The sequence below is a fragment of the Schistocerca piceifrons genome, chromosome 4 (genome assembly GCF_021461385.2).
Source record: "Schistocerca piceifrons isolate TAMUIC-IGC-003096 chromosome 4, iqSchPice1.1, whole genome shotgun sequence".
Classification (NCBI taxonomy): domain Eukaryota; kingdom Metazoa; phylum Arthropoda; class Insecta; order Orthoptera; family Acrididae; genus Schistocerca; species Schistocerca piceifrons.
This window is the reverse complement of record NC_060141.1, coordinates 690,686,887-690,700,927: the sequence shown is the minus strand read 5'-3', so window position 1 is coordinate 690,700,927 and position 14,041 is coordinate 690,686,887. Positions and strand designations below refer to the sequence as shown.

Genomic DNA, 14,041 nt, shown 5'->3' with positions numbered 1-14,041 from the left:
CCAATCCCGGGAGCGGAAAGACTTACCTTAGGGGGAAAAAAGGACAGGTATACACTCGCACACACACACATATCCATCCACACATACATATATATATATATATAAAACAAAGATGATGTGACTTACCAAATGAAAGTGCTGGGAGGTCGACAGACACACAAACAAACACAAACATACACACAAAATTCAAGCTTTCGCAACAAACTGTTGCCTCATCAGGAAAGAGGGAAGGAGAGGGAAAAGACGAAAGGATGTGGGTTTTAAGGGACAGGGTAAGGAGTCATTCCAATCCCGGGAGCGGAAAGACTTACCTTAGGGGGAAAAAAGGACGGGTATACACTCGCACACACACACATATCCATCCACACATATACAGACACAAGCAGACATATTTAAAGACAAAGAGTTTGGGCAGAGATGTCAGTCGAGGCAGAAGTGCAGAGGCAAAGATGATGTTGAATTGACAGGTGAGGTATGAGAGGCGGCAACTTGAAATTAGCGGAGATTGAGGCCTGGTGGATAATGGGAAGAGAGGATATATTGAAGAGCAAGTTCCCATCTCCAGAGTTCGGATAGGTTGGTGTTAGTGGGAAGTATCCAGATAACCCGGACGGTGTAACACTGTGCCAAGATGTTCTGGCCATGCACCAAGGCATGTGGCTAAACATGCCTTGGTGCACGGCCACAATCAGTCTTTCCTTCTCATCTCATATGGTAAGTCTCTCCTGACCCGCAGTTATGTCTAGGAAAACGGTCAGATTTTGGTAAAGTCACCCATAACTGCAGGTCAGGAGAGACTTACCATATGAGATGAGAAGGAAAGACTGATTGTTGGAGACTGCATCAGATGAGATTTGAAAACCTGAGAACTTAAAGGGGGATGACAGGGTAATGTGCAGACAGAGGTTACTGCTTAAACATTATGTACGAGCTAATAAGAGTGAAAATTTAAGTGCATTGTACGGTAACAGAGGTGGGAGAGAGTGGTGAAAAATAGACGGGAAAGACAATGAAAGATGTAGAAAACTAAAACAAGTGAAGCAAAGAGTAGTTCAGTGAAGAAATGCTGAGACGGAAGAAATTAACGTAAATTAAGGCCAGGTGGGTGGCGAGAACCAAGGACATGTTGTTGTGGTAGTGGCTGTGCCACAGTTGCTTAGTGGCTAACACACCTGCGTAGTCAGCAGGAGACCCGAATTTGATTCCCAGCCTTGGTACAAATTTTCACTTGCCGCTTCAGTCTATATACATAATATCCTACCTGTATGAGATCAGTAAAGTCTCTGAAATTGTGTCATTTCATTTGTAGCAGTACCTGTAAACATAGCTGTAACCCTGGAAGACAGGAGAGGAAGAAGATGTAGAAGAAAGAGCAACACTTGCTCACTAGGAATGTTGGAATAAACATCCTTGTTCATCTTCTTGGTAATCTGAATGAGCGAGCTTGAGTCATGGTTCGAAAAACACCCCCTAAACAACAGAAACCACCTCCAGCCTGAACTAAATTCTTCGTATGTTGTGGAGTAAACATGTCATTAGGGCACTGTTGTACTCAACATTTTGCTTCATTTAAAAAAAGAGGCTAAACCACAACTTGTCAGACCTCACTACAGGCCGCCAGTCAGATACTGTACAGTTCCTGTGTTGCCTGGTCCACTGAAATCTTGCAGCTTTATGTAACACTTTGAGAAGTGGTCATATGCATGATGACTAACTTCAAATATCCACTTCAAGTAATCCCTTGGAAACTGGTTGAGATGGAGCTGCATCCACTGACAGCAGCAACTGCTGTCGGTTTGAAACTGATTGTCATTGACTAAGCATGAAATTTATCTCCAATTCCTCTTGGTTATGAACTTCTTATGGTCACAGCCACTGTTTTTACACTATGTTACGAGACTGTGAGAGGTATACCATCCTTGTAGACTTGTTGAACATTCAGTGTTGATACACCACTATGTTACGAGACTGTGAGAGGTACATCATCCTTATAGACTTGTTGGACACTCAGCATTGATATACCAACAAACAAGGCAACTTCATTCACGGTGTGGTTATAGGCATGTCCAAACACAATAGCTCCCTTCTGTAATTCTTTTGTTGCTCCATTACGAACCATCTACTGATTCCATACAACCAACTGGCACATGCTCACCACTATAGAGCAACGAATTATTTAGCAGTTGAAGGTCATATAATCACCTGGCAGGTGTGCTCTTTGAAGGGCACGACTGATATTTTGTCCAATGAGCTTATATACAGGGAGCTATGAAAAAAGAGCAGCAAAGACAATGAGTAGGTGCTCTGTTGCTGTGGATTAAGTGGGAATTACAGACTGAACATGGACACACTATGCCCATAACTGTATTTAAGTTGCTGAAACAGTGGTCTGTTGTTTAGAGCATTATATTGTGCCAGTAAAGTTTGCAGACATTTCCAAATGACACTGGTAAGAAAAAGTCATAGGATAAACTGAATTTTAGATATGGTATATTTTCAGCGTATGATGGCATTCCGACTGAATAAAAATGTAGTAACTGGAGTGTATCACGTGAGATACAGGGCTATCTCCAGGCATCGTTGTGTGAGGAGACAGCAGAACATCATTCAGATCTTTCTGGCACTATTTCTACATCAGGGACATGTGTGGTTCCTACAGGGCAATGCCCATGCACTCACCTGGGCAATATAATCACCAGACTTGTTTGCCACTATGAATGTCTGGGACATGTCAGGAGTAGCCAGGCCCGTATTGTTATTGACTCCTTGGGTCAACTGTGGGATGAGGAAGTAGTATAAATCTCTCCCCCGATTGTCACTGTGCATTACTGTAGAAACTAGAAGAGGCTATGCAAGATACTTAGTGTTGTGAAGGACAATATGTCCATAATTGTAGTTGTACAGAGGGCAACAAGTATGTTAGACTCAAACTTTATTAATTGTTTCAGTGTGTTCATTTTCACTTCCCTCCTAGAGTATTTTCTTCTTTGAATAAATTACTAAAACAAAGACCACCATAGTGAAAATTTACGTAACAGTAAATATGGTATCAACTGAAATTGTACTCTCTTACAGACATCTACACACTTTCCATGTACTGATTAAACATCTTTTAAATTTTTTTTCTCTTAGGTCTTCATGTTTGAAGATAATGAATGTACTCCTATATACTTACAGGCCACTGCATTTCCCAATAGATCACATCACTATTTGATGTAGGCTCTGAATCAATTATCTTCAAGGTTACAGCTGTATTGTCCCACTCTTTACGATAGTCCGTATCAATTTGGGCTTGCAGGAAGGCTTGTGCACTAACATCATTGTATTTCCCATACACTGAAAATAATTACACAAATGGTTTCACATGCAAAATTACATAAGAAAGATAAATTTGCACAAAACTTATTTGACTAACAGACAACTGTATTTTTGTAAAGATACATTCATGCACAAAAAATCACAACATCAAAAAATAATTAATGTACAGTAGTGAAACTTCAGGAATACATTTGGTTGGTTAACATATTGAACTGATTACCACCGTGAGATTGCAGATTAATGTAAGCTTGAGATAACCAACTGGAAATGTGACATGGTGGTATGATAATAACCAGTGAAAATACCAAAATGTTGAACACAAGCATGCAAATGTGCATGTATTGTGTTGTAAAGGTGCTGGATGGCAGTTTGTGGGACGAGTTCCATGCCTGTTGCACTTGATCAGTCAATACAGGGACAGTTAATACCATTTGTGGATGAAGCTTGAGTTGTCGTCAAATGATGTCCCATATGTGCTCAATTTGAGACAGATCTGGTGATTGAGCAGGGCAAGGCAACATGTCAACACTTTGTAGAGCATGTTGGGTTGCAATAATGGGATGTGACTGAGCTATATCCTATTGGAAACACCCCCTGAAATGCTATTCAGAAATGGCAGCACAACAGATTGAATCACCAGACTGATGTACAAATTTGTAGTCAGTGTGCATGGGATGCAGGCCGTCAATTGGCCTCCTTCTAATCAACACATGGCCATTGCTGGCTCTGAAGGAGAACCCGCTTTCATCAGAAAATACAAAGACCTCCACCCTGTCCTCTAATGAGCTTATGCTTGACACTCCAGAAGTCACAAACAGCGATGGTTTGGGGTCAGAGTATGCATGCTATAGGGCATCTAGCTCGGAGCTATCCTTGAAGTAATCAATTTGTAACAGTTCATTGTGATTCTGTAGTGCCAACTGCTGGTCAAACTGCTGCTGAAGATGCATGATGCGCGACAGCCATATGCTGAACACAATGGTCTTCCTTCTTGGTAGTGTCACATGGCTGTCTGGAGGCCGCCCTTTCTGTGATCTTACATTCTTGTGACTACCGCCACCAGCAATCATGTACCGTGGCTACATTCCTGCTAAATCTTTCTGCAATATCACAGAAGGAACACCCAGCTTCTCGGAACCCTATTAAACAACCTCATTCAAACTCAGCGACGTACTAATAATGACATCTTTGCTGCCTTAAAGGAATTCTTGACTAACATCAACTCACCACCCCCAACCTCTGACTCTTTGTTGCCTTAAAGGAATTCTTGACTAACCTCAACTCACCACCCCCAACCTCAAAGGTAAAATACTCACAACTATTACACTGTGTATTTAAAGCATCTTCACAGCAGTGCTAATAGTGGCATTCTTATGCGACTGGTATGAAATTTGAATGGACATCATCTTTCAGATGTAGAAACAGCCTACCCACTTTTGTTTATCTTACACAACTGCTTCTTTGTGTTGCAATTTTCTGCTGTCAGTGCATATAAAAATGCACAGCATCAATCAACATAACATCATAAGCCCAGCAGTAAGCCATTCAGCAAATATTGTTTACAGTGGACATGACATGTATTTAATGTAAACCATTGTGTAGGTTATGAATGACGGATAGTGTGAAATCAGAGGAACATTAAGTAGTTGTTAATATCTACATTTAATGAACAATCTGCTCTATATATGGAGCTTTGATGATGCATGCAAATATAGTAGGTTCTTTAAGCAGAACAAAATAATTTAGTTTTTTTTTAATTTACGCTTCAAAGCCTTGGAAGCCATATAAAGAACATAATTTATTGCCTCTATACTATTATTGATTGTTTTGTGCATTATTTGTTCATTTAGGCCTTCTGATTTTTCTCCTTATCTGGCATATGTACCTATCATTTAACTGAGAAAAACTGAACCATGATATGATTCAACCATGTCCTGGGTACATGATCATGAGCAAATAAATTGGACTGTTGATTCATAAAGTCTTTCCTTGAAAATTATGAAACACTCAACATCTGCTTGAGTGAAGCCTAGCAGATCCAGAATGGCTTGAGAGACAATCAGCACTGAGCATTCCTTGTTACATACCAAGATCATTTTAGTAATAAACTAATGATATGGGAATGCTTGATCAGTATGCATAAATGCCGTGTGTCAAATTAAATTCATGCCATACAGTGTCCCCACCTAAGAGCAAAAAGATGCATTTACTCTGATGCTTTGGGAGAAACTCCGAATTTTATTTATGCAAGCTGTATCTGAAGTCAGCAAAAAAAATACAAACTGCTCATCATGCTTTTCACGTCTCACCAAGTGTCGTCAAAAAGTCAGTCTGTTTGCCTCTACAAACGACATGATTTTTAAAGTGGGGTTTCACATGTCCATTTGAGAGAGCGGCCGCAAATCAGTTTAGTGTGATATTTGTTTTACTGACACATTTTAACAGGGGCAATAAAACACAAAGAGTAATCAAACAATGAAAAATCCAGGATGGAATGTAATAATTGTGAGAAGGAAAGTTGCTACTTATCATATAGCGGAGATGCTGAGTTGCAGTTAGGCACAACAAAAAGACTCACACAATTGTAGTTTTCAGCCATTAAGACCTTTGTCAACAGTAGACGCACATATGCACATGCAAACACACTCAACTCACAAACACAGCTGCAGTCTCAGGCAGTGTGGTTTCAGTTGCTTGAGACTGCAGTTGTGTGTGTGAGTTGCCTTTGCATGAAAATGTGTGCTTGTGCTTATGTGTGTCTATTGTTGACGAAGGCCTTAATGGCCGAAAGCTGTAATTCTGAGGGTCTTTTTGTTGTGCCTATCTGTGGCTCAGCATCTCCGCTATATGGCGAGTAGCAACTTTCCTTCTTGTAATTGTTAGAAAGAATAACCAGTATTCCAGCAGTGACAGCAGTGCCCTGCCCACACTGATTCCTACTACCATGCAGCAGCACTGCTCAGTCGCTTCTGGAGTAGTGGTTATTCTCTGTTTTTTACTGTCCCTGTTACTGGATGTGAATAAAATAAATATCGCATTAGACTAATTTGAGGGCAGTCTATTGAATAGGCACATAAAACCCCACTTTAAAAACAATTTCATTTGTAATAGCAAACAAATCAGTGGTTTTTTATGACACTGGGCATTGCGTGAATGACACGATGAACAGTATTTGTTTGGGCTGACTCCAGTTGTGTGTTGTAAAAACAAAATCACACATATCTGCTGGAGCATCTGGGAAAATGCACCTGATGACCCTTAGCAGGGGTAGCTGAAACAAGAAAATTTGGTGAATTAACATTATTAATAATAATAACAGAGTTTCAGGGAGAGCATAAGGGAACAATTGACAGGAATGGGGAAAGAAATACAGTAGAAGAAGAAGGGTAGCTCTGAGGGATGAAGTAGTGAAGGCAGCAGAGGATCATGTAGGTAAAAAGATGAGGACTAGTAGAAATCCTTGGGCAACAGAAGAAATATTGAATTTAATTGATGAAAGGAGAAAATATAAAAACACAGTAAATGAAGTAGGCAAAAAGGAATACAAACGTCTCAAAAATGAGATCGACAGGAAGTGCAAAATGGTTAAGCAGGGATGGCTAGAGGACAAATGTAAGGATGTAGAGGCTTATCTCACTAGGGGTAAGACAGATACTGCCTACAGGAAAATTAAAGAGACCTTTGGAGAAAAGAGAGCCACTTGTATGAAAATCAAGAGCTCAGATGGAAACCCAGCTCTAAGCAAAAAAGGGAAGGCAGAAAGGTGGAAGAAGTATCTAGAGGGTCTATACAAGGGTTATGTACTTGAGGACAATATTATGGAAATGGAAGAGGAACAAGGGCCGGGCGTAGACAACATTCCATTAGAACTACTAACAGCGTTGGTAGAGCCAGTCCTGGCAAAACTCTGCCATCTGGTGAGCACAATGTATGAGACAGGAAATATCCTCAGACTTCAAGAATAATATAATAATACCAATCGCAAACAAAGCAGGTGTTGTCAGATGTGAAAATTAGCGAACTATCAGTTTAATAAGTCATGGCTGCAAAATACTTACACGAATTCTTTACAGACGAATGGAAAAACTGGTAGAAGCCGGCCTCGGGGAAGATCAGTTTGGATTCCGTAGAAATGTTGGAACACGTGAGGCAATACTGACCTTACGACTTATCTTAGAAGAAAGATTAAGGAAAGGCAAACCTACGTTTCTAGCATTTGTAGACTTAGAGAAAGCTTTTGACAATGTTGACTGGTTCTAAAGGTGGCAGGGGTAAAATATAGGAAGTGAAAAGCTATTTACAATTTGTACAGAAACCACATGGCAGTTATAAGAGTCGAGGGGCACAAAAGGGAAGCAGTGGTAGGGAAGGGAGTGAGACAGGGTTGTAGCCTATCCCCGATGTTATTCAATCTATATATTGAACGAACAGTAAAGGAAACAAAAGAAAAATTCGGAGTACGTATTAAAATCCATGGAGAAGAAATAAAAACTTTGAGGTTCACCGATGACATTGTAATTCTGTCAGAGACAGCAAAGGACTTGGAAGAGCAGTTGAATGGAATGGATAGTGTCTTGAAAGGAGGGTATAAGATGAACATCAACAAAAGCAAAACGAGGATAATGGAATGTACTCAAATTAAGTTGGGTGATGCTGAGGGAATTAGACTAGGAAATGAGACACTTAAAGTAGTAAAGGAGTTTTGCTATTTGGGGAGCAAAATAACTGATGATGGTCAAAGTAGAGAGGATATAAAATGTAGACTGGCAATGGCAAGGAAAGCGTTTCTGAAGACGAGAAATTTGTTAACATCGAGTATAGATTTAAGTGCCAGGAAGTTGCTTCTGAAAGTATTTGTATGGAGGGTAGCCATGTATGGAAGTGAAAGATGGACAATAAATAGTTTGGACAAGAAGAGAATAGAAGCACAAATTTAGTATTGGAGGGCAGCGTGGAGGGTAAAAATCTTAGAGGGAGACAAAGAGATGAATACACTAAGCAGATTCAGAAGGATGTAGGTTGCAGTAAGTATTGGAAGATGAAGAAGCTTGCACAGGATAGAGTAGCATGGAGAGCTGCATTAAACCAGTCTCAGGGCTGAAGACCACCACCACCACCACCACCACCACCACAACAACAACAACAACAACAATAACCTAAATATTAATTAAAACTAGGTGAGGCATGGTATTGCCTGAATATGGATTTATTCCAATCTTCTCTTAGTCCATCTCCTCCTCCCCCATGCCACGCTCTGTCCACCTCCTCCCCCCCTCCAACCCCTCACTGTCCATGTCCATCTCCTCCTGTGCCTCTCTCTGTCCTACTGCTCATTCCTCCTCTATCCATCTTCTCCTCCCACAAGTCCTTTTCTCGCTCCTCCTCTCTTTGTCCAACCCCTCCTCCCCCTTGTATCTGTCCATCTCCCCCTCCTCCTCTCTCTATCTCCCTCTCCCCTAACAGTGCTCATCTCTTCCTTCCCTCTGTCTGTCCATATCCTTCTTCGCCCGCCCCCCCCCCCCCCCCACTTCTCTCTCATCACATTACACATTATTATGCCCATCTTAATATAATGTTGCTGTTTCCTACCCTAGGTATTTATTACCAGACACTGATATGTGCATCAGATTTGCCTGCAATTAATCCAAGGGTTTAGGAGGAATTTCTTACCCATGGCTTTGCCTATGCACACGTTACATATATTTTACATATTTCACACACATGTGTAGGGAATTTTGCCCTGCCATTTCATTTCCAAGCAGCCTTAACTATGCATCGTACAATGATGTATTTTTGTAGGTATATTCAGTGGGATACATGGATACTGTCTGCGAAATGTGTTGTGAATAGAGTCAGCAGTAAAAGCATAATAAATTAAAGGGTCAAGTAATGTATTTTTGTAGGTATATTCAGTGGGATACGTGGATACTGTCTGCGAAATGTGTTGTGAATAGAGTCAGCAGTAAAAGCATAATAAATTAAAGGGTCAATTATTTCCAGATGGTAACTGATATGTGTACCAAGTTTGGTTGAAATCTGTCCAGTGGTATAGGAGGAGATGCAGAACATATAGACAGGTACATCTATTGTTTTGATATGTGTCAAACAGTGGAAAATTCATGATGGATTAATGACAATATTGTGAAAAGTACATACTGCTACATACCACTAGCGGAGATGCTGAATCGCAGACAGGCACAATGGAAAGACTGGCCTTGGCAGCCAGAGACAGTAGTCATGCATGAGTGAGCTGCATTTGCATGAATGTGTGTGTGTATATGTTGTCTATTTTATAATATATGTGGGTTTCATAATATTAAGTGGTTACTTTAGTTTTTCATAGGCTGTTGAGACTTGGTTAAAAACAAGACAAACCTATGAGACTGGTGGTTTGACTACAAACCTGATTTTCACAAACATATATTTTTCTCAAAACTTTGTCTCTGTGTTTTGGGCCCTTATGATTCTCAGTGCCTCAATTATTCAGTTTAATTTGTATGATCCATGAGTCTGGAGAACTACCATCTGAATTTGTGGAAAGTATCATCCACACAATCCTCAAGATAGCAAGAGAAGATAAGTGTTAGACCTATCACACAATAAGCATAACAACTCCTGCATCCAAGCTGATGAAAACAATATACAAAAGAATGGAAATGAAAATTAAGGATCTATTAGATGGCAGTTTAGCTTCAACAAAGGTAATGGCACCAGAGAGGCAGTTCTGACATTGTGCTTCGTAACAGAAGCAAGACTTAAGAAAAACCAGGACACCACCGTAGGATTTGTCAACATAGAAAAACATTAGACAATGTAAAATGGTGTATGATGTCGTATATTTGCAGCAAAATAAGTCTAAGCTATAGGAAAAGGCTAATGATATACAATATGTACAAGAACCAATACGAGACATTAAAAATGGAAGACTACGAATTAATTGCTCAGATTAGAAAGGATATATGACAGAAGCGTTGTCTTTTGGCCCTACTGTTCAATCCGTACATCAAAAAAGCGATGACTAAAATAAAAGAAAGGTTCAGGTGTGTCATTAAAATTCATTGTGAATGGATGATAATGGTAATATTTGTCGATGGAATTGTTATTCTCCCTGAAAAGTGAGAAGAATAGCAGGACTTGTTAAATAGAATTAACAGTCTAATGAGCACACACTGTGGATCCCGGAATTTCCATTGTTGTTATACATTTTCACATTAAACACTGTTGCAACTACAATGCAATTTTTCGCTCTTCAGCGTTTATCATTCTTCATAAATAAATTAATACCGGGGTCATTCTGAAGAGAAACTGTCCCCTAAAGCCAGAAAATTAATGCTAGATGTGAATGATGCAAGCAATGATCTGTTACACATGTAACGGAACACAGTGGTAAATAGTAAATTAAAAATGAACTCTCATCTTCATCATTATCTTTACTTCGAGCATTGGGCCTTTGTTTGCTTTGCCTGTTATGTTATCTATTGCTTTCTTGACTTCTTCTCGCAACTGGCTTAAACCTTCTTCAACTTTCTTTTCTGAAGAGGTAATCTTTGTCCACTCATTCTTTCTAGATGTTCATTCCAGTTTCTCCTATTTTCGTGTGTTTTACTGAGAATGTTAAATATATTCAGTTATTTCTGAATTCTGAAATCAGTTGGCTCTTGTGCATCCCTTCACTGCTGGTAGGTACCTCAGATCTATTGCTCGTATGCGACTTTCTTGATGTTTACTTATAACCCACAATTCACTTACATAAACAAGCAATGGAATTGCCAATGTCTTATAAAATTGCAGTTTCGTTTTCTTTTCTCATTTTATATTTTAGACATCTGTTTATTGTTCCACACATACTGTCAAACTTTGCTAATTTCTTCTCTATGTTTTCGTCATACTCAAACATGACATCACGACCTAAATAACTATAAAACATTTGACCTGTTCTGTTGTTAATCAAAATTTTGATGTTTCCATTTAAAAGTCATTTATTCGGTCTTCTTTTCTGAAATTGTCAAATGGTACTTTTCACAAATCTTATGTAATATATGTATTCACCTTTGTAAGTCATCTTCATTCTCTGCCAGAAGTGTGGTGGCATCATCTGCATATATAAGGCAATTCAATCAAGAATTTCTGTCAATCTTAAGTCTCTTCTTAAAAACCTCCTTCCATTTCCAAACTACATCATCTACATAAATGTAAAAAGTATGGGTGAAATTCTGCACCCTTGCCTAACTCCCTTTTTGTTGGTATAGGCTGTGTTAGAGTACCACTTATATCTAAAATTACAGTAGTGTGTTTGACAATATTGTGAAAAGGAAAGTTGCTACTCACCATACAGCGGAGATGCTGAGTTGCAGATAGGCACAACAAAAAGACTGTCACAATACAAGCTTACGGCCAACAAGGCCTCTGCAAAACACACACACACACACACACACACACACACACACACACACACACACACACACACACACAGAGAGAGAGAGAGAGAGAGAGAGAGAGAGAGAGACACTTAAAAAAACATTTGTTACGTGTTGTGAGTACCCTCTTTTCTGAATAGTTCTCTACAGTTTTGTTCTATCATTACCAGATGCCTTCACAAAATGAATGAATTCTAAATGGATTTCCCTATTATACTCTCTCTGTTTTTCCATTATTTGTTTAATAACAAATACTGCATCTGCTGTCAATCTGTCCCACGAAAATCCCACTTATTATTCAACCTCTCAGCTATAGCCTTTAATGTCTTGCATTAATTTTGTGTGGGGTGTCCAGTAAGCTGATTCCTTTAAAGTTCTTACAGTTAAGAAGCAATTTCGTAATTCAATGGTGTGTTTTTTCTCTGCAAAATATTCCAGAAGTTAATTAACCTTGTAATTAAATATCAAGACCAGGACTTCTATGTGTGAAGTTGGTTGGTTGATTTGTGGGAGGGGACTAAACAGTGAGGTCATCGGTCCCATAAGAGTAGAGAAGGCTGGGAAAGGAAGTTGGCCATGCCCTTTCACAGGATACATCCCACAAATTGCCTGAAGTGATTTAGGGAAATCACAGAAAACATAAATCAGGATGGCCGGATGTGGGTTAGAACTGTCATCCTCCCGAATGTGAGTCCAGTGTTCCTCCCGAATGTGAGTCCAGTGTACTAATCACTTGCTCGGTTTCTATGTGTGAAATGACCAAGGTTGTAATTGGGGAGCAGTGTTCGTAAAACTCATGCAAGTCACATATAATGTGGTAGCTCATGGAGTAATAAAGGTTAAAAAGATGAAATATGCTCTTAAAATACAAACACATAAGATGACTGTACACAAAATTGGATTTAAATTGATACGGGGAGGATAAATGAGTGAGAAAACTTGAGTTATGTGGAATTATAAAACTAGTTTAGCACATACAATTTCAGTATCTTTCGATGAAGTAGTACAGCTCAAGAAGATAACTTGAGGGTCCATCATTAACACCTCATAAAAAAGTTATTCTGTAGTGCAAGGCATGTACAATGCAACACAATTTTAATCTGAGGTTGGTACTGAGAGGAGACAGAAATCAAAAATTATAAATGAACACACAGCACAAAGAAACAGGACTTAACAGGTTAAAGAAAACTATTTACCTCAAGGCAGGTGTGCAGGATAGAATCCAGTGGTAGCAACAGATTAGTAACCAAAATTTTAATTCTGGGATATATTAATAACAAGATGATTGAATGTGCTGGGAAACACAGCAATGTAACAAACAAAGCTGAAATGTGAATGATAAAGGATTAAGACCCATTTTCGCAGAAAAAGCTGGCCTCCAAATTTCCTTTGAGAAAACGAAGTATATAAACAACATCTGAACAGTGCCTATTCACCTAACAGCAAAGTACAGTAAACAGAATAAGTGGACAGTTTTGGATGAAAACTACCACAAAAAGAAGCCAGCAACAGCAGAATAGTACTGAATGACAGACCTCCAGTCTCCAACAAATGGTTCAAGGAGGTAAGAAAAGACATTAAGAGCACTGAACTGAATCAGGAAGGCATCTCTGACCAGTCAAAGTACAGATCATTGATCAACAACTTTAAGGGCTTTCAGGATGAGCAAAAGCAGAACAGTGGCCCTGCAGAGGAGAGAAGGCAGAGACTGCATTGTTTTTGTCTTTTATAGAAGTCTTTCAGAAATGTCTTACAGCTATTTGACGTAGTCTCTAATGGCCCTGAAATAGAGGGGGCTGTGGGAATAACCAAACTAGCTGGCATACTAAACATCTAACTGTCTCCACTGGATTGCAGGTGCAAATGGCAAGTAGTTCTGAAAGGATAAAATATACTTGTCCAAACTATAAATAAAGAAGAGGTGTTATCTTCCTCTACTACTGTTCAAATGTTCATTCTACTAACTGGAAAGAAGAGTGTCACACACAGTTGTATAAGGACTAAGCCTTTTTGCAGAAGCCTTTATACAAAAATATTAACCAGAGGTACCAGTTCATAGGAATCCACTTCTTACAACATCCAAATATGTTACAGGCCTCTCAAGAGGGAGATTAGCATTTAGTGAAGACACAGTAATTAGCAATGCAGCATATACCAGGATTGGGAAGGATGTATAAGGAAAACAGCTCTCTCCATCCCACCTTCTTCCTTAAGTGATTTAGGGAAATGAAAACCGAAATACAGATGGCCTGACAGGGATCTGAAGTGTCATCATCCTGACCGCGAGCCCAGTGTCTTAATACTGT

The 14,041-nt window shown here is 39.4% G+C and overlaps 1 protein-coding gene across 2 annotated transcripts in view; it reads right to left on the bottom strand.

Moving 5' to 3' along the window:
* LOC124794624 (stAR-related lipid transfer protein 7, mitochondrial) overlaps positions 1–14,041 on the bottom strand; it is a 120,477-nt gene that overhangs the window by 19,473 nt on the left and 86,963 nt on the right. For both annotated transcript variants that reach the window (XM_047258120.1, XM_047258119.1), the window contains one exon: positions 3,176–3,336. In XM_047258120.1, the coding sequence (XP_047114076.1) occupies positions 3,176–3,336 (161 nt within the window). The remainder of the gene's footprint in view (positions 1–3,175; positions 3,337–14,041) is intronic.